At 44.8% G+C, this 26239-nt stretch overlaps 1 protein-coding gene across 1 annotated transcript in view; it reads right to left on the minus strand.

Annotated features, from left to right (window-relative positions):
• Positions 1-26239, minus strand: part of NEDD4L (neural precursor cell expressed, developmentally down-regulated 4-like, E3 ubiquitin protein ligase) — a 372712-nt gene that overhangs the window by 231852 nt on the left and 114621 nt on the right. The window contains exon 2 of the mRNA XM_018576257.1: positions 315-388. Coding sequence (XP_018431759.1) covers positions 315-388 — 74 coding nt within the window. The remainder of the gene's footprint in view (positions 1-314; positions 389-26239) is intronic.

Raw genomic sequence — 26239 nt, forward strand, 5'->3', positions numbered from 1 at the left:
ACAATAGACATTGCCCTATTGACTTTCAATCAGCCCTTGCAGCGAGTGTAGTAACAGGCAGGCTTACACAAGAAACTTCTACTTTAGGGTGAACGGAGATGACAAATTCGATACACACGCTATGGGTTCTTCCCATCACCTGCGTGCAGGAGCCAGAAAACCCGCTGCCACAAGTCCCAGTGCGCAGGGGGCCCACTGCAAGCGGAATTACATTTTTCCTGCAGAATCCGCCGTTTTAATAAGACAGAATGACAGACATAATTAGATAGACATGAAACGTGATCCACAGAGTATAAATAAATTCTGACAATTACCTTGCTCCAAAGATATCTTTCTTTGCCAGATCAATACCAGACACAATTTTAACTCGAAGGATGCGAGATTCTTCCTAAAGGGGAAAAAACAGAACAACGTGCTGTTAAGAGATTGGAAAGTAATACATCTTGTAGCAAATCATCCATCAGCCACATGAATTAAAAAGCAGCTCCAGGCAACAAGTCATATCAATCAGTAAACTGTAGCCCTCGTTCACACCTAGGCGTATTGCAAGAGCACGTCTGTCGCGCGACCGTCGCACGGCTTTTTTACCGCGATTCGCGGTAAAAAAGTCACGCGATTCCGAAGGCTACTTGGCTGTATTCCAATGGAAAACGCCCTACAAAACGGCCCAAAGTAGTACATGTACCTTTTCAGGCGTGGGCCGTTTTGTAGGGCGTTAGGGACGGGCGGAAATACGCCAAGGTGGGAACGAGACCATTGACTACAATGCAATTTATTTTTTTGACCGTTTTGTATAGCGTTCGTCGAGCATAGAACGCGCTACAAAACGGTCAGGTGTGAACGAGGGCTTTAATGTCAACCAGGAATCGCTGCAGCTGTGCTAAAGTTAGCAAGTCCATGCCGTTAACCTTTAAAAGTCTGTATGGTTGGTGGCAAGATAAATCACATGATGGATTTTGTTGTTTTTAAACTTTCCAGGGTCCCTGTGGCTACATATCACAATTAGAATTTCCAGTTCCATCCTACTGCCATCTTCCTAAAGAGCTCATAGCCTCATGCCTCTGCAGCAGATTCCTCATAACCAACAACTGATTGGGGCCCCCGAGTGCAAGAAAGTGACAGTTCACAGAGACACAACACTGCAGAGATATCTTTCAATTAGTGGTTAGCATTCCTGTATTGCAGCACTGGGGCCCTTGGTTTAAATTCCAACCAGGACACCACCTACATGGAGTTTGCATGTTATGTGTAATAGATGAATAAATAAGTGATATACCTGCTTGCTTGGTGATTCAATTCATCAATGCTAAGTCAGAACTGCAATTCCAGAACTATAATGCTCCTTTACGGTCAGCATTAAAAAAAAAAATCAATAAAGTGAGATTAAGCAGGGCTCCTACAGGGTTCCTAGGTAGGAATTTTTTCACACAGAGGGTGGGGCATGAACCACAGAATACGCTGCCCTGTATGGACTCGGCCAGCCAAAGCCGACCATGAAGTACTTGGTTTGGGGCTCTCCCAAAGAGAAACCCCTGGCTTCAGGGGACAAAGGAACCTTGTGGCCGCACATCCTCCCCCCTAGACTTCAGGGTAGACTTGAAGACCCACACCCTCCATTCTGCGGACATATAAAAAGTGAAAGTGCACATACATAGTGAGAAAAATAGATAAGTGCCAAAGTCCCAAATATCCCCCCTCAACCTAACCACTGAACCATCACATGCTCAAACAATTCATCCAAACACAGCTACCTCCTCATGTATCACTGGATGCCTCTATTTTAGAATGTGGGCCCTCCTCCTTGTCTTGAATTGTATTGTGATTGTAATGTCTTCCTTATATTGTAAAGCGCTGCACAAATTGTTGGCGCTATATATATCCTGTATTATAATAATAATTATCTTGCACTTTATTAGATTATGGCTAGGCCCTAAAGCCCAGTATACAAACAAATTAACCCTGGTCTTAGCCATAAAGCCTAGACCAAGAGGTGTAGAGCAGAAAAAAGCAGTTTGTGTCACGGCCTTGTGAAACTGAAGCCAAAACATTTTTTAATTTTGGATAGAGTGGAGAGGGGTTAGAACACCTGTGTCCTGAGTCACCTGGACTCCACACATGCTTGTGACCTTGCAAGATAGTGGTGCTCATAGTGATGACACAGATGGCGACGCGTAGAAATTCCAAGGTGAAGATGAGATCATCACCAGCACACACGAAGTAGGATAATCAATCCTTGTTCAATTTATTGGTCACTCTGTCTCCCTGAAGATGGGGCCCTGCGTGTCCCCGAAATGTTGGCGTTTTATGACAAAGTGTGATGACGACTTAACAAATTGAACAAGGATTGATGGCCCTACTTTGTGTGTGCTGGTGATTATCTCATCTTCACCTTGGGTTAAAACACCGGTCAGGTTTTTATTGCTGTCTGTGCTCCCATTAGGGAGATTCACTCTCTCTATCTTTCTCAGTGACCAAGAAAATCTGAAATTTTGGGCTGCCACTAGCACAGGAATAGATGGTATATCTTCCAATGGGGACACTAGTTCTGGTGACCCTGCTGACCACCAGTGATATCCCTAACTGTGGGAAATCTCCTCTCACTTCCTGTTATGGCTATCAGATAGGAAGTGAAGAGAAATCTTCCCAATGGGATACAGACGACATGCACTCCCTTACTCTATTAAAAAAAAATAAAAAAGGTTTTGGTTTAAAGGAGAACTATGAGGTGAGTGCTTTTCACTCGCCTCATAGTTCTAGCCAACCTGTGACAATGAAACTTTCACAGGTCGGCTCAGTAGATCGGGAGGTGAGCGAACACATAGCGGTGTTCGCTCACCTCTCGATCCTGTCACGGCTCTCTGCCGTGACAGGGGAGGGGCTGGATTCCCCCCGCTTCGATCCGCCATCGCTGACTGGCGGAACGGACGGGGGAGGGGGCGGGTACAGCTGGCTCTGCCTCTAGATAGGCTGAGCAAGCTGTCAGTCACGCAGGATCCAGGCACAATTGTCAGGATCCGCTTCAGCTGCGGCGTCTCAGTATACTGCGAGCTACAGCTTGCGGTATACTGAGCCTAGGGTGACGGGAGGACGCTAGTTTGTGTCCTCCCGTTACCCTGAGAACTATGGGGAAAAGCCTTAACCCCATAGTTCTCCTTTAATTCTTAACCAACTTTTAGTTGGTTTTTATGGCTTTATGGCTGCAATGAGCGGTATATGAAGGTCACAGAACCTTCGGCCAGGTTAACACCTAGGCGATTTATTTGCGGATTTAGAGATTTGCATTCAAGTCTATGGAAGCTGTTTACACCTTTGCGATTTGTCGCGCGGTAGATATCGCCTGTCAAGTAAAAAGGTACAGGAGCAATTTTCGGGCAGAGTTTGGGTCTCGTAGACATCTCTATGCATTGAAAACTGTGACACAACCGCAAGGTTTTCAAAGCAAAATCGTGCAAACAGAAACGCGCGACTACCGCACGAAAACAGCTCACCAGCTCAGTCGCTTAGGTGTGAACCTAGCTATCTATTCACAACACTGGACCTGTTCTTGGCCAAAAAAAAGTCCCTCGTTTGCGTAGTTTTACATTTTTCTACAGAAAGCAACAAAAAAAAACCCAGTAAAGACAAAAAAAATTAAAATTAAAATGAACACTGTAAAAATGATCAAATACACAAAAAAGGGAAAAAATAAAAACACTACATAAAATAAACTAAAAAGTTTTTTTCCAGCAAATTTCACCCAAGCAATAAGCAAAATTGAGAGTTTCCGCTTCATCAAAACCTGCCTGACAGTGAAATTGGTAATTTTGCAGCTAAATCAATTTTGCATAAATCACTCGGCATTTACCTAATGAACAGCAATATCCAAAGTTTTTTATTGGATAAAAATATATAAAAATTCCATAGACACAGTCCAAACAACACATCACCAATAAACACTGCATATATAGCAATCTCCAATGTCTCAATATTTAGGAAAATATTAACCACATACTCAAATTTCTTATAAATGCAAAATATTCATATGTGACTGGAGGACGCCTTTAAGAGACTATCACAGAATTAGGTTTGTAGAGTGAGAAGCCATTGAAAACCTTCCCTTCCATTTAAAATTATCTTCATTGAGGATGACAGCAAGCTAGAACGTCACAGTCCTTCTAATGAATTCTTCATGTATTCCCTTGACATATCAGGTTTGGGAGACTCGTGCTCTAATTACTATACCTATTCTCCATCCTTCCAATGCTTAATTGGTGGAGCCAATTACTGATCTGGCCAAGTCGGACAGTGAACTTGTTACCGTCAGTGCTGCTTGTGCACAGTACGCATTGTGTAATCAGAAGAGTGATGACCTTTCCAGGAAAGCTCCATCACCACACGGCTGGGAAACCAGAGTCCTAAATCCCGTCCATCCTAATAAACAAAGTGCACACAGAATGCATGGGAGAGGGCTTCTTATAGCCACTATTCAAGGGACATTGCAGCTGCAGGATCATTACTATACTGCTGTTTCTGGTCTGAAGTAACTGAAAAGTGGTGTTATGTTGTGTTTGTGTCCCCTCTACCATTCTTCTTTGCTGGCTAGGAAAGGTAAGGTTAAGGTTTAAAGCTGAAGTCCAGGCAGGTATGAGAAAAATCACCATCTGATCACTTTGTGCATTTGAGTAAAAATCAGTAGACATTTTTACATACAGTTGGCAAAAGTACTTGAACCTTCCCTAATATCTGTCTTATAACACTGCTCTCCATCTAAGGAGCAGAGTGCAGAGGGATAGCTTCATCAGTATGCTGCTAATCCTTTAATGCCCAGTCATAGGCTGGGCAGACCCTAGACCAGACTTTATTGGTAAACTGCAACATAATAGGAAAAAGGAGTCTAAGGTAGAATGGGACCTGGACAAGTCTTCTATAATACCCTAACACAGCCGCACTCAGACTGGAAGAGAAAGGGGCAGGGGGAGCCAATCAGTGTCTATAGCATTGCACTGTGCTCTCCAGAGAGCAGAGGGATAGCTTTATCAGTATGCTGCTAATCCTTTATTGCTCATTCACAGGCCAGGGCAGACCTTAGACCAGGCTTAATTACTAAACTGCAGTGTAGTACGCAGAGAGGTCTTAGGTAGAGCCAGGCCTTCTACAATACCCTGCAGAGCCCTACTCATACTGCGAGCGGAAGGGGCAGTGAAAATCATTCAGATTCAACGGCATTGCTCTACACTGAAAGCCTTCCCGAGGGTAGGAGAGCAGGGGATAGCTTATCAGTATGCTGCTAATCCTTTATAGCTCAGTCACAGGCCAGTGTGGACCCTAGACCAGGCTTTAATACTAAACTTCAGTGTAGCATGCAGAGAGGTCTTAGACAGAGCAGAACCTGGTTAGGTCTTCTATAATACCCTGCAGAGCAGCACTCAGACTGGAAGAGAATTTGGCAGGGGAGCCAAACACAGTCTACAGCACTACACTGTGCTCTCTATCTCAGGCTTTCCTGAGAGGAGAAGAAAGCGGACTTATAGCTTTATTGGCATGCTGCTTAGGGCTGCAACTAACGATTATTTCAAAACCTATTAGTTGGCCGATAATTTTTTTGATTATTCGATTAATCGGATTTGAAAAAAAAATACCATCCTTAATTTAAAATAAAATACACAAATGGAGTGTTACAAACATTTCAAATGGGAAAAAGCCAATATCAGGCTGGCTATTGCACCCACCCGCTGCTTGCTGTCAATCAGCAGAGGAGGGACCTGAAGGAGAAAGTTCTCTGCTGATACAGGAGGGGTTGAAAGCAGCAGAGCTTGGAGTGGACACAAACCGCAGCAGGCTCCCAGAGGGGAGGAAAGAGCTGCAGAGCGGGGGTGTTTGGGGGAGCTCTCATCACTGCTGGGCACTGGCAGTAGGGGTCTGTGTCCCCTCCGCTCCTCGCTGAGAGCAGCGGAGAGCGGAGGGGACAGAGCCGATAAAAAAACGGCTCCCAGCACTTGGAGAGAAGCAGGTGATCCGCACCAAATAAATGATAATGAGAATAGTTGACAACAATTCTCATTATCGATTAATCAATTAGTTGGTTGCAGTCCTAATGCTGCTCATCCTTTATTGCTCAGTCACAGTCTGGGGTGGACCCTAAAGCAGGCTTTATTACTAAACTGCAGTGTTGTCTACAGCAAGGTCTTTTCTTGCCAGTTTGTGTGGCATGGGTACGTGAATTGCAAGACTGGATGAACAGAATTCCTTTAGCAAGCCAAAGACTGCACACTTCGTTATTTTAATAACACAACAAGCTGATTGCCTGGAGTCCAGCTCTAGGCTCAGAACACCTGGCTTACCAGAAGAGAATCAGTACTGAAATATCAGGTTTGGCTGAGCCAAGACAAGGCTGAATATGATTGGCTGGACACAAGGTTTCATGTGTCGGCTGAGATGAATGATGACGCTGTTAAGATCATCGCGTACCAGGATAAAACTTTCGGGTGAACCGGGAGAACAGGACCCAGGTGCTGCCAAACAGCCATCTGGATCACTGTGATTCATTGTTCTACCGTGATGAACAATGAAACCTCAGAGCCGAGCTCCAAGACATTAATTGTATTACTCAGCAAAGCTTTTTATTAGAACATGCTATATTCTGCAAAAAACGTATCGTACCGTACACACAGAAAACCCTTCTCCTTACAGTATAAAAAGGTACTCCAGTCAAAGAGGGAAAACACCTTTTTCAAGCAGACACAGTCTAAAAGAGATTTTCCTTTTCTGCTCTTTGAAGCAAAAATTAGAAATAATAGTCGATTTTGTAAAAGATTGAAAGGTTCCAAAAATAATTGCAAAATACGCCCCTCTTTCACATACAAGTATTTATCTAATTTTCCAAAAATTAAACTGCACGCTCAGCCATGAACGTTCTAAAAGTTATTCTGACTATCAAACATTTAAGGGAAAAATTACATTCATATTTCCTGTTTTCCCTAAGGCACTGGTGACGTAGCCCTGGCCTTAGAGGTGTACCCTGGGAACGCTGCATCACCAGTGCCTTGCAGGGACATCTCGCCTGATTACACACATGCACTATACAAGATCTCATGTGACTTGCTAAAACTCAGTAAGGATAACAACTGTTTCAAGAGCTCCTCTCCTCTTTCATGCAATTGCTGTTAATTTCTCTTTGTGCCCCCACAAATCTTTGTGCCCCCACAAAGCATGTAAGCTGCATTTAGCGTATTTTACGTTTTTGGCTGCTGTTCCCTTCCCCTGTTTTTTTTCTTCACTTACCTTCGGTGCGAGAGAGCAGCGCTGAGTCAGAGCTGGTCCGGTGGGAGGAGCTCCAGGTGGGGTCCTAATTTAGCTGGCCGGCGACTGCCAGAGGTGCCACGCGTGTCGGGATCCTCTGGCAGTCGCGCAAGCATCGGGGCATTTTGACAAGTACTTGTCAAAATGCCCTGTTTTTTCCGCCCTCACCCTGGAGCGCCCTCAGGCGGCCGCTTGCCTTGCCGTAGCGCCGGGCCTGCTCCCACAGGTCTGCTCCCTGCACAGACTATGTATCATGGAGAGGATGTCACTGCTACTTTGGCATGGAATGATCCGAGTTTGCAAAGGTACTGGGTACAAAGTAGATTTATATCCTCTGTGGCTACGGTATTAACCTCCCTGGCGGTCTATTTACATTTTTTATTCCTTTTTTTGTTCTATTTTTTTCTGTTTTTCATTTTCCCGTTATTTTTACTTTTAAAATTCCCGCCGGTTCCACCTCCTTGCGACGCGGACGCTCGCAAGGGACAGAACCCAGAAGACGGATCGGCCGGAGGACACAGCACGGCTCGAGGGACAACGTAAGTAACGCTACGCTGTAATCCCGAGTGTGGGTCGGGGTTACCGCTTATGGTACTCGGGATTACCGCCAAGGAGGGTAAAGAATATATATTCCAATAAATGTTTTTGTGCCCGGAGTTCTACTTTAAGCATCATCATCTTTCAGCAAAGATATAAACATGCGAGAGCATGTGCCCATATTTGATAAGCGGTGTTCACACCCTGAGTGTGCAATTGCCAGGAATGTACACATCACAGGTGAGTGCCTCTGTATCCTACCTCTTACTGCCAAAACACTCCTACACCAAAAACAAGCTGAGATGCCATAAAATAATATCCAGCACTGTACAGAAATCAGTTATTTATGAAGCCGTGTCGTCATGCTACATTTACAAGACTGGACAGAGATTTACTTTTCTTCACAATCTAATCTAAACACATCAGTAATTCTTCTAGCGATGGTTAGAAGATTAAAACAATGATGGATTGCTCTTTCCTTCACATTATTCTTTTAACTGTTTTACAAGGTGTTCATAAACATAAGGCCAGTAGTTACATAGACAGCTACATTAGTACATGCAGTATCTAAACATCTATTATTAGACTACAGGAGAAGGTTTGGGATGGGAGATGGATTCCGCTGCATCTATTAGAGGGACTATATCTTTAAGCTGGCTGTAGATCAGATGAACACCTTTTGTGTATGGTACAGGAAGACCACCATGGCTAATCTATCTCAAGGGGAAAATGATCGAAAATCCAACTACTACTAGTCCCCCTGTGGCCAAATGTTAATGGACATTGGACACCTGACCATTACACCTATATAAGCTTGTTGGACATCCCATTCTAAAACAATGGGCATTCATTTCAAATTGGCACCCCCTTTTCAGCTATAATACTCTTAACTCTTCAGGGAAGGCTTTTCACAAGATTTTAAAGCATGTCCATGGGACTTTGGGCCCAATCAGCCAAAAGAATATTTGTGAGGTCAAGTATCGATGTTGCATGAGAAGACCTTATTCATAATTGGTGTTCCAAATCATCCCAAAGGTTGAAGTCAAGCCTCTATGCAGGCAACTCTAGTTTCTCCACTCCAAACTCATCAAATCATGTCTTTATGGAGATGACTTTGTACACAGGGGCAGAGTCATGCTAGAACTGAAAAGGTCCTTTCACGGTCTGGTTGAAAGCAAAAACATCCAAACATCCAACCTTTAGCTAAGGGCATAAACAGGGAAAGTCAGTCATTCAGATAATCATTTCATCTGTAAGCTGTAGCTCACGGTATACTGAGGCGCCGCAGCTGAAGCGGATCCCGACAATTATGTCTGGATCCGCCCAGCTGCGTGAGTGACAGCTGGCTCTGCCTATCTAGAGGCAGAGCCAGCTGTACCCGCCCCCTCCACCAGTCAGCGCTGGCGGATCGGAGCGGGGAGGGGGGAATCCAGCCCCTCCCCTGTCACGGCAGAGAGCCGTGACAGGATCGAGAGGTGAGCGAACGCCGGTATGTGTTCGCTCACTTCCCAATCTACTGAGCCGACGTGTGACAGTCTCATTGTCACAGGTCGGCTAGAACTATGAGGTGAGTGTGTGTGTGTGTGTGTGTGTGTGTGTGTGTGTGTGTGTATTAGGCAATACCACGGTGTAGTCTTTCAACTATGGCACCTAGGACTCTCAGCCAGAGGGGTTGAGAGGGTCCAGAGTGTAAACCATTTTATAAGGAAGAACCTGGCTTTTTAGATTCCTCCAGGTTTTCAGAATTGTAACTGGGATCTGGAGCTCTGGAGATTTCTTAAGGTGCCCATACACCTTACGACCATCGCAAGACTTTTGTTTTGCGATGGTCGTAAGCTTATTAAAAGCTTGTACGATCTGCCCATCTTGGACAGGCAGATCGTACTTGCGATCATCGCAAGCCCGCCCCCTGAGGGGTGGGCTTCCAATGACCGCAATGCTGAACGGGCACTGTGCATGTGCGCACACCGGCCCGTTCCGCAGTTGTCGAACGAGCAGCCTAGAAACCCGCCGAGAATCGTACCATTCTCGGTGGGTTTTCTAGCATGCTGGTTCGAAAAAAGACGTGCGACCGTACAGCAAAAACGGTCGCACACCTTCCATACACCTTGCGATTATCGTACGATCGCCTGGGCTTATCAGGTGGCTGAGAGCAGCCTTATTAGGAGTCTGGACCAGAGCTCAAGGGAGTTGTGTGGGTGCAGGAGGCACACTTCCATAAGCAGACTCGGGTGCGTGCTGGACGCATGTAGAAAGACCAGGGGAGGATGGGAGAGGTCGGGAATATCGGTGACCCAAGGGACCTGTTGGACACACTGCTGAGAGAGCAGTGTGAGTGCTCACTAGGGGTGAGCAGTGTGAGTATCACAAAGAGGTGTGCTGAGACAATTGGAGCTGAGCAAAGCTACTGAGGACTGTATATGCTGAGGAAAAGCAGATTAAAAGAAGTGCATGAACTGTTCCGTTTCATTTATATTGAAGATGAATAAAGACTGTCCTTTTTATGTTCAAATTGGCTTCAGGAGTGGTCACTTAGCGCTCACCATTGGGCTGTATTCCCCAAACTATCACTAAACATAAATATATAAAATTCTTAAGGAAAGTGGGAGTTTTCCTTTAAAACACAACACAACTGCGCACCACCTCTATTTGCCAACCTGCTCTTCCAGTTTTTCCAATGTATACACAAATCAGGACAGGCAATAAATGCATGTATGTGTAATGTCCACCTTAAAAATCACCAATATTGTCACAGCACAATTTTCATCAGCTCTCAAATGCCACATAATCTCCGATGATAGGAAGCCATACTGCGGTTGCTAGGCAGCTAATGGACTATAAAACGTTTGTGATTGCTTATTAAATGACACACTAAAAAGTTTGTTTGGCGCAAACAAACCAGTGAAAAAAAACAATGAACGACTTTCTCAGAGGCTGTATAGGGTTCAAACCACAAAGAAGAATAAAGTTTTGTGCGTATTTGCAGATTGCAGACTTGCTCAACGTTCCGCGGCATGACTGGTACCAAGTCTCTCTGTCCCTCTTTCCTACTCAATTGCCCTCCTTTTTACTCTGATCCACATATATCTAGGATAATGTTCTATTTAACTATGAAAAGTGTTATTCTGCAATAAAACCTTCATCTTATCTCTTCATTATCTTGTTAGCTATTTTGAAAAGTCAGTATAAAGGAAAGTAATAGTAAGAAAAACAATTTCTGGGTTTAACTAAGTACTCTGACATATAAATTCTTAATGGACCCCATAACTGAGGGTACGGTAGGGGTGTATCCATTGCCTTAATACATTGTGCTGGGACTGGATTCGCTGCATCTGCCTGCAGTCGATGCACCTACTGTTCGTGACCAACCCTTGGCACGTCCATTAAGAAAACCAGCAAATCACTGTTACCACTCTGTGCCCTTGTGCCGTGTGCATGTAAGGTGTGGCAAGAGGCCCAGCACTGGAGGTGCAAGAGAGGCCATCCTCACCTCATCGGGCTCCTCTATCAATTGGTCTGATTCAAAACAATGCACTCCCTGTGAATGAGATATTACTTTAGAAGCCGTCAAGCAGGAAGGAGTGATTCTAGTGAAATACACAGAGCCAGTGAAGAGAAAGTCAGGTTCATGTAATTTAATAATGGAAATATGCTACAGCAAGCTTGTAAAATGTGGTTGCATAAATAAAGGTTGCATAAAAAATTACTTTATGAATACATTGCAAAAAGTAATCAGAAAATGTATTCATGAAAAATATGCTCATGTTTTCCTTTAAAGGAAATTCACGTTTTCTTTTTAATTAATGCAAATGTACCCGAGTTCCCATATTGTAATATACATGTTACTAACTAAATAAGGCAGCAAGATATATTGCACACAAATGACCTATCAGATATTGCTGTGGAAGCTGATGGGGTCCCCAGCCATGGTTAAATTACAGGTTCTACAGCCATAAAATGTCACACTTCAGAGATCACAGACCTGCAGCTGTAAAAATAAAAAAGGAACAGTCCTCCTAATATTAAAGCCATACTACCAGCACTATAGAGGAGAAATGTTAACAAACCGGAGGATCTCTATTAAGAGTGAGTTATACATTTCCATTTTTCTAAGCTTTCAAGATGTTTAAGAGGGGATTTGATAAACCCAGAAGTAAAGCAAAAAGCTCTTTTGACAAACAATGTACATTTTGTATGGCAAAGCAGTAAAAATGCAGGAAATTAAATCTCCATTCCATCCAAAATCTCTGTGTACATATCTTTTTAGCAGGTGTCTTTGGTCCCGTGTGGACTCCTCTGTCCTCAGAAGTGGGCACCTTCTGAATTCCATAAAAATCAGCACCACTTAATTGTGCACCATTCTCCTCTAAGTCCAGGGCAGCTTGATGCCGGACCCACAAGGGGTGTGTTTCTGACCCTCTGGGCGTAAAGGAAGAGGGATGAATGACTGTGGGCATCATTCAACCCTGGAGAAGACCAGTGATGGACCTCTGAGCAATGGGTCTGCAGAACACCATGCTAGACAAAAGGTGAGCATTGCAATAAAGCTAACATAGGAGGCTGGGGGAGCGGTAAAAACAGCTTAAAAGGACTCTGAGTATCATTTACCCCAGAAGAAGATCAGTGATGGACCTCTGAGCAATGGGTCTACAGACCGCCATGCTAGACAAAGGGTGAGTATTGCAATGAGGCTACTTTAAAATAGGAGGCTGGGGGAGTGGTAAAAACAGGTTGAAGGACTCTGGGTACCATTCAACCCAGGAGACGACCAGTGATGGACCTCTGAGCAGCGAGTCAGCAGGAGACCACACCAGACAAAAGGTAAGTATTGCAATAAGGCTAAGTTTAGATAGAAGTCTGGGGGAGGTAAAAACAGCTGTTTGATCTAAGTGTTCATCGCCTCCTGTCCACACACCTACAATGTGACATGGAAGCTGCTGAAGACCGTACACACTGGTGCGGCCGTGATGCGTTGCTTTATGGCGTGGCAATTTGCACTTGGTATGTTGAGTTTGACAAATGGCCCTGCCTGTCAAACTTGCCCATTGAAGTTATTTGGACTGTCCTTCAACCATGGTCTCATTGACATCATCCCTCTTCCACCCCCCTTGGGATGGAGGGAAAAAAACCACAGTACCTTGTGAGGAGGAGTAGGCTACCTTCTGGTACACCTGCATTCAATTTATCAACTGCATCAATATGCTCCCATTTGGAGACTCGTATAAATAGAGTTAGGACCACACTTTACAGAGGTGCCTAGACGGTGACAATGTGGCTTCTACATATTTTTGGCCAACGGTTTGTGTACCTAAAACCTCTGCTTTTGACATATACTGTTAGACAGGGTAATTTGTTTTGTTGCAGGCCAGCTGGCAGGTGTACTGGGGATTTTTTGTACCTCTGAAAAGTGATTCGCACCAAATAACTTTTCTGAGGGTCAGTAGAGCCTGCCACTGTGTGAAAGAGGCCTACATGCTGTGATTTTTATTTTACCATTTAGAGAAAGGAGGCTTCATGAATCTGAAATGTTCTTGGTGCCCAAAGCTGCCAACCTGGATACCCAATATTTTTTTTTGTGCTTTATATGATGGAAGGTTGAGTTGGATACCCCTAGAACTAGTACCGTAGTGAAAAATGAACATCTCTGCCAAGAGAATTCTCAGAGGACAGGTAATTTGTCAGGTAACGGCTCTAGAAGGCAAAAGTCATCCAGAATTAGTTATGGAGAATCTCTCTCGGTAAATAAGAGCAGGTCCTCCCTCTGGGAAAACAATTAACATGATACCCTGTTGGCCTTAACAATTCAGTCACTGCTTGTGCCTTACATTCTAATGACCATGCATGATGAATTCCTAATGATTGCCTATTTACAGCCAAACCTACTACCAAGCAAGTATAAAATAAAAATTCTTAACAGAGCGCCATTTCAAGTGAAACTACATGGCAGACGAACAAAAGCAATGCATGCATGTTATGTATTTTATTTCAATAGATAGCCCATTTCCAAATGCCCTCAAGCTTTTGTTAGAATTTCTCACAGGATGCCAAATTAATACCATTAAAGGATAAAAAACAACTAGAGGGTAGAGTTTTTTCCAATTCTCGCAACTCATGCAATTCATAAATGTGGACAAGAACTTACAGTAATGTGTATGTAAACCCTAACAATGAACGTCCCTTATTTGCTCCCATTTGGTCTGTTAAATATACAATTGAAAGCATTTTGTTATATCTGTTACATAAATGCAAACACAAAAATACCTATTGATCCTGCCAGAAATCCAGTGAGCCGATACCTTCCTGTGCCCTCTTTCTGTACTGCACTCTTTATCAGTTACAATGTAACTAGTTCTCTCTGATGAAAATAGAAAACCTCCACTAGAAGTTATGGAGATGAGGGAGTTGTTCTGTAACCCTGTCCTAGGATGAAAACATTGCTTCTACATTGGTACAGTAGGGTGGGTGAGCGTTGTCACCCTAGGACACAATGGGGTTGATTTGTTAAACGTCCGCCCGGCAAATGCCTTGGCGAATGCCAACAGCACAGCATGCCACCACTAGATGGAGACAGGGAGCAAAGAAATTTCCTATGCTCCTCAGCTTCATCCAGTGGCAGAAGTTTTATAAATCAACCCCAATGTGTGTTGTAAACATAACGGAAAAGTCTGCAGCCACAACATCTTAGGACTGGTGATCTGCATATATATTACATTTTTGTTCTTAGGTTTAGATACACTTTAAGCCAGGGGCGGACTGGGCCAGGGGGCAGGGTGGCAATTGCCCCCTGGGCCTCTCTGCTGCCTTTAAAAATGGCCGCTGCCCGCGGCCGTCAGGGGGCCTGAGGTGCATGTGGCAGAGAGGGGGTGGAAGGAGGGAGCCACTGCAGCTGCAGCCACAGCAGACCCCCCCTGCAACCAGGGAGCCCCCCACTGACCACCAAGGTAAGGTGACACATTTTTAAAAAAAAAATCCGGGGGCATTTTTTTTTTAACTTACCTGATCCACCGCCAAGTGCAGCCTATCTGCATCCAAGCTCCACATGCCGCACCTCCTCCCCACCTCACGCTTGCCGCTGCTAGACCCGCCTGCCTGCATCCACTCACCGCCCGCCCACATCCACGATCGGCACAGGGACGCGGGGAGAAGTAAGGTGGAGCAGGCGTGGGGAGATGACAGCCGGCGACAGACAGGCCCGATCTCAGAAGCAAGTTGCTGGAAGACTGCTCGGGTAAGCCTGCACTTTCCCACACATGGTGCTCTATAATGTATTGCTGGGATTTGTATTCCTCTATAGCTGATGGTACATTGTGCTGTATATTATACATGGGAATACAAATCCCAGCAATACATTATATACTGTATGTATAATGTACTATTACTGTGATTTGTTGTACTCCTCTATAGCTGATGGTATTCTGCATTGCGCTGTATAGAGGACTACATATCCCAGCAATAATATATTATACAGCGCAATGCAGAATAGCATTAGCTATGGAGGAGTACAACAAATCCCAGCAATAGTACATTATACAGCGCAACGCAGAATACCACCAGCTATAATGTACTATTGCTGGGATTTGTAGCCGGTGCCATTTTGCATTGATTGCTGTATAATTTTACATTTCCATTTCACTATATTGCACACCACACTTTCCACCGCTCCAAGCTTGCTCCTGTGATGGACTACAATCTCAATACAAACTAGTAGTCCATCACTGGAGCCATTTTTTTAATCCCGATTAACCGGTTAATTTAACTTAATAATCGGCTAACGAATCGATTTTGAAAATAATCGTTAGCTGTAGCTCTAGTTAAATGGTCACCCTACGCCAGGGATCCCCCACTAACCGCCAGGGATCCCCCACTAACCACCAGGGATCCCCCACTAACCACCAGGGAGCCTCCACTGGCCACCACAGAGCCCCCCACTAACCACCAGGGATCCTCCACTGGCCACAGTGGAGCCCCCACTACACACCTGGGAGCTACCACAGAGCCACCACTGGTTATTAGGGAGCCCCCACATATCCCGCACTGACCAGCAGAGAGCCCGCACTGGGATTTATGGTCCTCTATAGCTGATGGTATTCTGCATGGTTGGGTAATGTATTGCTTGGAATTGTAGTTCTCTATAGCCAGTGTATTTCTGAGATTTATAGTCCTCTATTGCTGGTGGTATTATTCTGCATTGCTGTATAATGTGCTGAGATTTGTAGTCCCTCTACAGCTTGGAGTTAGTGGCATAGCTACCAGGGTCGCAGAAGTCATATATGCGCACAGCACTGAAATCCCTCCACTACCAGTGTGCTATAATTTTCCTCAACCCATACTCTACCACGTCTCTTCCAGGTGCGCATGTCATGAAGAAAGGGGGTCATGAAAACAGCTGATTCGGATGACTCGGCCCCACTGGAAGTAACACAGTCGAGAAAATGTATTGGATCGAGGAAAATTATAGAACACTGACTTTGACACTGTCCAGCCCCTCCCACGGCTCACAGCCCAGGAGCATGGACAGCCAGCGGCGGCCTACAGTGGGCGAGAGTGCCTAAGTAGTGGACATGGAGCGGAGTAAGGCCAGAACCATGTAGGGAGCCCAGTGGGAGGAGAGCACCATCCCCCAGCCAGTCACCCCTTTCAGGACTTACTAGGAGTCCTCACATCTCCCGACCATTCACACTAACGTTACATGGATGGCAAAAGTGGCAGACGGGCGGGGAGAATGCGGGGACGAGGCAGAGCGGGAGGGGGGCCAAGTTGCTGCACCATGGGCCTCTGGGTTGTACTTGCCCCCTGGGCTAAAAGTTGCCAGTCAGCCCCTGCTTTAAGCTGACTGACTCATCAACATTTGTCTCTTTAGTTTCTGATTTGCAGGGCTGCTAGAGAATCATAAATCAATTCACGCACTTCTAATTGCTAGAAATAAGAGAGACAATAAAAAGGGAATGATCTATTATTAAAGGCAATAATTCTTAGAGAAGAAGTTCAGCAAAGTCCAGAGCGGATGCTGTGGTGGTTAATGCGAGGATTGTGAGGCTTGTCACATCTCAGTCTAATTGCAGACAGCACTACCCTCACCAAACTACTACCTATGGTGGAATGGCAGGTCCCTAGACCTTTAAGGAAGGAGAGCCTTGACTACTGGAATCATGAAATAGGATGGGGTCAGTAGTATGGACCCCTCTATATATGCAGCCGTAAATGCTTGCCGATTGTTGAACAACAAGACATAAGCGGAGAGATGGCTTGGTGTCAAAAAGGCTAAGAGGTGGGCTTACTGGCCTCTTTGTAGTCAACCAGCAAGCTGAACATGCCCACCCAACCTCCCTCTTCTGAGTCTGTCACAGCTTTTTGGCAGTTTTTCAACTTGCCAGCTCAATTGGTTACCACAACAACAGTTGCTGAAGATTCCTTGATGGTTGGACACCTGTCACAAACTGATGGTTTAGACAGGTGGTGTATGTTATTTTATAACTTTATGTAGTTTGGGTGCTCACAGTTTATCTGTGACTGGTACTAAATTAATGTACAACATTGAAGAGTTATGGAATTACAATGTTAAAGTCAATAAAGCTGTGGCCTTGCCCTTCCGAAAATCTAAAGTGTCCAGTATGTTATTCGGTGGCCGCAGGGCAGGGAATGGAAATTGTGCAAATTAGGCTAACTATGACTTTCAGCAGTCATGGAGCGGTCCCCCTTCTTAGACTGCATACCTGGGATTGTACCAGACTGACCTGCTCCATCGAATATTCCACCAGCACTTTTACCTCAGGAAAACCCCAGTGTTATCCCAATTCACAAACACAGACATCCCAAGTCTCCCGGATGTTCCGGGAGTCTCCCGCTATTAGATAGCGGCTCCCGGACGCCCGCAAGAGAGACATTTTATCCCGGAAAGGATTGAAACCTTTCCGGGTCTGCTGCGCTCGCCGCTCACTAGTATAAATAAAGTTTTTCGCTGTAAGGGAAAAAAAAGTTCATGCCTGCAGATCCTGTAACGGTGGCTGGTCAGTGGGAGGAGTACATGTATGGTGTGAAAACGACACATAGAAAACAATGTTTACATGTTTGCACCATACATGTGGGTTGGTATGCAGAAAATACAGTTCCACAAACATGATGTGAACAAGCCCTAAGGGTTTACATCTACTTTAAAGAACACCTTTCTCAAATCTGTGCAATTCAATCAGCATACAGTGATAACAAAAATACACAATCAGCAGTTACCTTTAGAGAAAAACGCATATCAAAATGATTGGAAGATTTAGACATACAGGAAACTGAAAATATATGCAAATGTTGACTTTTCCTGCAAATGTAGAGCCAAATAAACTGTTTTCACAAAAACATTTGGGTGCACATGTGAAGGTCACTTCACATTCACTAAGTAAACATAGTGCACCTATGTAAAAAGTGATTTGCAACATGTGCACCACAAAATAGGAAAATCGCACCTTGTCATTTGTTGCAGGAATGTTGTCATTTCTAAACCCTATGAACTAATATCTCCGCTATAATATAGCGCCGGCAATAGCCGCGCTTCCACTTGGTCTGACCAGGAGCAGATCTGCACATAGGGGTGACTCCCTCTGAAAATACTTAAAGGAGAACTATGATAGGAGTGATTTCCACTCACGTCATAGTTCTAAGCCGACCTGTGACAATGAGACTGTCACAGGTCGGCTCAGTAGATCGGGAGGTGAGGGAAAACATACCGGGTTCCCTCACCTCTCGATCCTGTCACGGCTCTCTGCCGTGACAGGGGGAGGGGCTGGATTCCCCTCTCCCCGCTCCGATCTGCCAGCGCTGACTGGCGGAACGGACGGGGGAGGGGGCGGGTACAGCTGGCTCTGCCTCTAGATAGGCGGAGCCAGATGTCACTCACGCAGCTGGGCGGATCCCGTCATCTAAGTCGGGATCCGCTCCAGGTGCGGCGTCTCAGTATACCGCGAGCTGTAGCTCGCGGTATACTGAGCTTAGGGTGACGGGAGGACGCTAGTTTGTGTCCTCCCGTTACCCCAAGGAGAACTATGGGGAAAAACACTGACCCCATAGTTCTCCTTTAACACACAGAGACTGAGCCAGGAGAGCTACCTCCTCCCTCCCACCTATCTGAGCAGACGGAAGGAGGTCGTTTTCGTGTGCTGAGTTTTTGGACAGACACTCACCAGAGGGAGCAGGCAGGTGGCAGCTCTGTTGCCTGCACTTCTCTCTCCCTGGTGATCATTTCTTGATCACAGGGGAGAAGGAGGGAAGAAGCGATACAGTGAACTACTATAGCTCGATGGATCATTGCCTACACAGTTACACAGAGCCGGGTGAGAGCTATTGGTATGCAATATGTACCTAATGTATTATTATTATAACAAATACAGTAATACCTCTGTTCATGAACGCTTCTGTTCACGAACCTATCGGTTTGCAAACAGAAAGTTCAGCAAAATGTTGCTTCTGTTCACAAACTCCACATCGGGTAACAAACATGACCGCGGCCATCTTCCCTGCTCTGACAGGTGGTCGTGGCTTCCTCTAGTCGAGATTGTGGTCGCAGACAGACCTGTGCACATTTGCTGTGAAGCTTTTTTGTGCGCTTTTTAGCACATACAGTACTGTACAGTATTATTCAATCCAGCATGGCTCCAAGGAAGGTGCAGAGCAAGCATGGTGGTAAAAAGAAGTGCAGATCGGTAATGAAGGTGACAAGAACGTGCATAGCGGTAATGAAGGTGACAAGAACGTGCATAGCGGTAATGAAGATAACCAGAATGTGCAGAGTGGTAATGAACGTAACAAGCATGTGCAGAGCGGTAATGAAGGTAACCAGACAGCAAGGCAGTAAATTTGATTCGGTTCGCGACCAGAATAAATTCTTGAACCGAGGTACTACTGTATTTTTATAAAGCACCATCAATTTATGCAGCGCTTTAATTACAGAGCATTCACATCAGTCCCTGCCCTCAAGGAGCTTACAATCTAAAGTCTTTATCTTGCATGCATACAGGGCCAATTAGGACAGGAGCCAATTATCCTACCAGTGTGGAAGGTTAACTGAAGTTACCCAGAGAAAACTCACTTAAGCACAAGAAGAACATGCAAACTCCTAGCAGATAGAGCCCTGACATGGATTCAAACCAGGGATCCCCAGTGCTGCAAGGCGGAAGTGCTGACCACTAAGTCAATGTGCTGTCCTTAATATGGCTGCTTCCCAGGCCTCCCTAGTTGCCATAGGAGGACTGAAAGACCCCATTGGAGAGTTCAAATGTGAGACTGGGAAGGCAGGGCCAGGCTTGACTTACGGCAGGGTAAGTCAAGATTTGCATACAGTTCCAGCTGCGTATATCTTTGGATCTACTGATCGACTTAACTTTAGGTTTTCACTAGAAGTGAACCTTTGCTCACCATATTCTCATTTTGAATTTCTTGGGTTCGTGACAGGTTCAAATCGTGCCACTGAGGTCACGGAGATCACGTTACAGGTTGATATTGTTATTCACGTTCTCAAATAATTCATCCCCTCACAGCTACCTCCTCATGTATCATTTCCCCCTCCTCTTTTAGAGCCCGTTCACATTGAGCGGTTCGCAAATCGCGCGTTTGTCGCGCGATATCACGCAAATGCTTGCATTCAGCAAGCTTGAATCGCGGCTAAATCCGCTCCAAAAAGGGTCCTGCTGTAGCGACACACGACCCGCGACAGCAGGACCCTTTTCCCCATTGAGAAGCATTGAAGAGCGATATCGCGGGAATTACCGCGCCATAAATCGCTCAATGTGAACGGGGTCTTAGATTGTAAGCCCTCAGGGGCACGGCCCTCCTTACCATCTTGTCTTGAATTGTATTGTAATGTCTTCCTTACATTGTAAAGCGCTGCGCAAACTGTTGGCGCTATATAAATACTATGTGATAATGATAATAATAATTAAGGCACATGGATTAGCGCAGCACTTATTTAAGCTCTCATTGTTTAATCGTGCACTGCTTACACAGCTGCATTCTGCATCATCGATAATGAAAACGGACCATGAATACAGCCCACGATTGATATTTTCATTCAGGAAAATCCGAAAGAGACAAAAATAGTTTTGTCGGGGTTTGAACTCTCTCTGCCCCTGTCAACTGCAGCCAGCCTAATAAGTAGAAAACCCCGTTTATTTCCCTCCAGGGAGCTAATGACAAGCCATGTGATCTGCCGTGAGTCATCCATTCACAATCCGGTTCTCTTACTCCAGCTGAGCAGCGAGGAAAATTGTGACCTCAGAGACATCACTATAATCCGGGATGTGAATGTTAGTGACAGCGAGGAGCAGATGTCCATAGCCCCGGCATGTCGTGTCATCCCTCAACTGGCTACAAAAAGATAATTCCACTGGTCCGCATTACTCCCGGTCTCCCTAGGAGAAGGGCGAGCACTTGCTAATTGAGTAGAATAAAGCAAAAAATAAGCATGAAAATAAACAAAAAGGCCGGAATAATAATTATATATGGATGCACAGATGGAATAGCTGCTCTTCTCTTCACCTCTGAGGGTGCCGTTATATATGTCCTAGATGACAGAAACAATTTGTGGTTCGCTTCAAATCTTACACCTCCCAATGGAATCGCAGTCTGCTGATTGCCTTGAATATGCATTGTGCTATTGTTTACATGGCTCATGGGACTAAAGCTGAACTCCTGGATTAGAAAATATTGTCGTAATACAAGATGTATTAGCATTCTTACTGGAATCTATTCCAGTGGGGTGTATTCATTCCACGAAACTGACATTTACATTCATTATATGTGAATGGGGCAAATCAAATAAATTATTGAGCGGAACGTATGCAATTGTAAAATCTCATTCTGACCACTAGATGGCACTGAAGAGAATAGGATATAAATAACCATTTCATATGCTCATTGGCGCCATCTAGTGGCCATTATGTGGTATTTTCCAACAATTACATTCGTTTAATAGAAAAAAATAAAATGTTCCCCAATTGTAAATGTCAGTTCCGCAGAATGAATGGCTCTGCAAGCTTTTTATATATACACCTTGAAATGAGCTTTGTGTATTTCTTCCAGATCTGTGCAGTAATCCAGTCTGAAATTTGGAGCTTCCAGTAATAAAGAACACTCACTGCACACTCTTCCTGTGCAGGGTGACTGGTCTGGTCTCTACCCCATTCCTGTAGGCACCCTGTAGTGGGCGGAGTCTATTGGGTCCTTCCCACAGCTCTGCCCTCTGCTCAGGCTATGTGCAGCACAGTGATAATGTCACCATTACTTTAACAAGGAAATACATGGGCTTGCAAAGGTATTTGGTGCACACAAAGTGGATTTATATCCTTTGTGGCTATTGAGGAATATATTTACATTTTTAAGTTTAATTTAAATGTAAGTTTTCATGACAGGAGTTCAGCTTAAAAGGCATGTTCCAATCAAAACTGAAAAGTAATCATTAAAGGAGAACTATGAGGTGAGTGCTTTTCACTCACCTCATAGTTCTAGCCGACCTGTGACAATGAGACTGTCACAGGTCGGCTCAGTAGATCGGGAGGTGAGCGAACACATACCGGGTTCGCTCACCTCTCGATCCTGTCACGGCTCTCTGCCGTGACAAGGGGAGGGGATGGATTCCACTCTCCGATCTGCCAGCGCTGACTGGCGGAACGGACGGGGGAGGGGCGGGTACAGCTGGCTCTGCCTCCAGATAGGCAGAGCCAGCTGTCACTCACGCAGCTGGGCGGATCTCGACGTCCATGTCGGGATCCGCTCCGGCTGCGGCGTCTCAGTATACCGCAAGCTGTAGCTCGCGGTATACAGAGCTTAGGGTAATGGGAGGACGCTAGTTTGTGTCCTCCCGTTACCCTAAAGAGAACTATGGGGAAAAACACTGACCCCATAGTTCTCCTTTAAAATGAACACAGCCTACTGCTGAGAGATTCAATCCTTCATCCAGGCAATTGCTGTACCATTCCAGCCAACCCCATCGCCTTTGGTTGGTTGTCTGGGAATTCCTCTTGCTTACCTGTAATGAGGAAGATGTGTTCCTCAACACAACCACTTGGGGCTCCTTGCAGTCTTTTTGGAAAGGGATACCACACATAGGCCATCTCACATTTCCAAATTACAATGCTCAGTGCAGTAGCTGAGTGACTTATCAATAAGCACTGACAATATGAAAAAGTGAGAGGAGAGCTGTTTTATAAAGTCATTATTTTATGACCACTTTGATGGGCGCTCTTGAATATACAAGTAAAGGTAGCGGGCGGAGACAAGACCAGTCACTCAGCACAAGGAGAGAGAGCAGCAGTGAGCGGTCTTTATTACAGGATACTCCACGTCTCACACTGGATTACTGCACAGATCTGGAAGAAATATGCAAAGGACACCAAGATTCAAGAAAGAATATACATCGAGGGGCATTTATCAAAACTGGAGCAGATAAAATCTGGCAACCAATCAGCTTCCACCATTTTCAAACCTTAACCGAACAAACTGAAGAGAGAAGTTGATTGGCTGCCATGGGCAACTGCTCATGATTCTTCTGCTCCAGTTTTGATAAATCCCCCCATTGTATTTAGACAACATCTAATATTTGCTTATCCCGGAATTCAGCTTTAAAACCTGGACGTGACCCCGGATTTCGGAGATTGAGGTCAGAATCTTTTTATTTTCTAAGAAGCAGTACAAGAAATGGATACGATTCACACGGTCATGTGAACGAATAGTTTGGACATCCTCCCAGGTCACAGTATATGGAAGATCACGATTAGAATTCTGGCATGTTTAAGCAGTCATCCAGGTATTGTGACTCAGAGCTGACAACAAACTGCCCCGTAATACTCAGCTGATAAGGAGGGAGGATGTAGGTGATTCACTACTAACTTTGATTTACTACAGTAGAAGAACTCTGCAATAATGGCACAACACATGGGATTACTAAAGGTCACGGGCTCCATCATTCCCTGTACACCAGCTGAAATTTCACAGGAGCCACAGAAGGATAATGGTATGAATTTGCCGGGCATCATAAATTGCATTCCTCTATGCTGTACAGGACACAGTAGAAACATGGAGGGCGACAGGAGGAACACATGAGCAGAGGATACAGGCGCTCAACACCCTTTTAGATTGTAAGCCCTCAGGGTCAGGGCCCTCCTTAGCATCTTGTCTTGATTTGTATTGTGATCGTAATGTCTTCCCTATATTGTAAAGCGCTGCGCAAACTGTTGGAGCTATATAAATCCTGTATAATAATAATAACACCCCCGACCCCCAAAAGGCTTCAGAGGAATATTTATCTTCCTCAGAGAGGCCCGTTAGCTTCAGCATGTGTAAGACTGAGCCATATGTTTTCATATCTTGACGCAAAATGCAATTTCCCAGGACGAATGGCTCTTTGAATTGTTTATAAATACAGGTCTCATTAGGCCTTTTCACATAATGTAGAGTGGGGCCGTACAGATAAGTGCGGCGTGCACGGACGTATCGGGCAGTTCCTGGGAAAGACAGGTGCTGCGTGTGATTGTACGCAGCAGTCGACATCCGCGGTGTTAAACCCCCTTCCCATCCAGGCCATTTTTCAGTATTCAGAGTAGATGCAAACCTGGTCTCTAAAATCCCCTGTATGCTTAATAAATATTTTAACTAGCACCTTATGCTTGTCTGGTTTTCATTGTGCCTGACAGCATGGTCCACTGTTGTCACCATCAGAAAAACCCATTCTGAGAAATGCCGTGCACCCATTACTAGACAAGACAGCTTTTATTTGAACTATCATAGACGCAATTGCTGTTTTGGAACTACAAGTCCCGCAAGGCAACACAAGACTCTAACAGCCACCATCATGACAGCTGGGGCGCCAGAGTTTGGCTACCTCTGTTTTCCATTCGGGGTTGGAGAAATCAGACAAGTGGGTGATCTGCAATGGCTGCAAGACAGACAGAGGACAGAAGAAATTGTCTAAGAAGACTGACCACAAAGCTCCCATCAAGGCCCGAGGAGGATGCATCTTGCCCCTTGTAGAAGACATGAAGGAACAGCTCGCTAGCAGATCAGGAATAAAGGCGACAGTAATAAAGTGTGCTATCACGCACTGTCAGGGTGAAAAGTGGAGTATATTATCTCCTTGCTGTAGAGTCTATAGAATCATCAAGCTGCATATTACTTAGATCTAAGCAATGTCAGTTCAGGTTATTGCACACAATCCATCATATTATTTGGTACTACACTTTACTCTCCTGTTATCTGAAATGTAAAAGCTGCTTCCATATAATGCAAGGAGCGATGATGGCGTGTCAAGTGCAGTAACCTATAACAACTTCTATGACTTCACTTTACAGTAATCAGAGTTCTGATTGACTTCTATGATTGCTGCCCTCTGTCCATAATTTCTGCCTTATTTAGAAGCGTGAAAGACGTTATTACATTTCAAAGATACGCCATTTTTCTGCTTGGACATAATCAAGGAAACCTGTAGCAAAAATATAATTTCAGTTGGACTCCCTGCTTAGATTGCGTTTGCTGTTCCACTAACTTACAATGCATGTCCATGGGCAGATCTCTGTTAACATTAATCTAACGTCGAGAAAAAATTATTTTCCAAGGGACTTAGACCAAGTGCTGTAAATAAATTTCTCCAAGGTAGTAATTTAGCAACCCAGCATATTTATTCCTACATTTTTGAAGGTAAACGTAGGAATGGCAATAAATGATTTGTTCTCTCAAGAAGGTCAATGAAGGTCTCTCAAGGGTAGTTGATTTGGCAGTTAAAGCACTCTATGGGGTGCTGGGGGGGAGCACTACACAGAGGCACAGAGGAGGCATTACAGTATGGAGGGCACAGAGTGCAGCAGTGTTTGTAGGCATACATAAAATAAATGCTCGCATACACTTTAGCACACCTATTTAGAAAATGAGAGAGAATCAGTACACTAAGAGACCATCAACTCACTCCTCCGATCAACATGGTCTTGGTTGAGCTCAGCCATGGGGCCACCTGTCCAATCAGCGACACACCAGGGCATTCCCCTCCCTACAGCTGCACATAAACAAAGGGGCAGAATGCTTGTGCTGATGTCATAGCCCTTATATAGCCACATGGCCTACATCCATACCTGTACGTATGTATATGCTTGAATCAGTGTTCACACATTTATCTAAAAGGCGGCAGTACGCAACACCTATGACTCTCCAGAGCAAAAGTATTGTCATTTTTTACAGTGTATGGCCCTCTGCAACTGTTTGCAACTCCCTCTGTATTAGTGATTGGTAGCCAGAGAACATGTAAATTAGGCTGCCAGTTGTTTTATCCAAGCAAAAAAAAAAAAAGGCTGTTCTTAAATTAAGCAATTATATAAAATTTGGTAATGCAGACATTTGCCCTATTGATTCATGTGAAAAGTGAACGGCAATGACCGGCTGACTTCAATTACTTAATAAA

This window comes from Nanorana parkeri, unplaced genomic scaffold, assembly GCF_000935625.1.
Source record: "Nanorana parkeri isolate BGI_ZX_2015 unplaced genomic scaffold, ASM93562v1 scaffold61, whole genome shotgun sequence".
Taxonomy (NCBI): Eukaryota; Metazoa; Chordata; class Amphibia; order Anura; family Dicroglossidae; genus Nanorana; species Nanorana parkeri.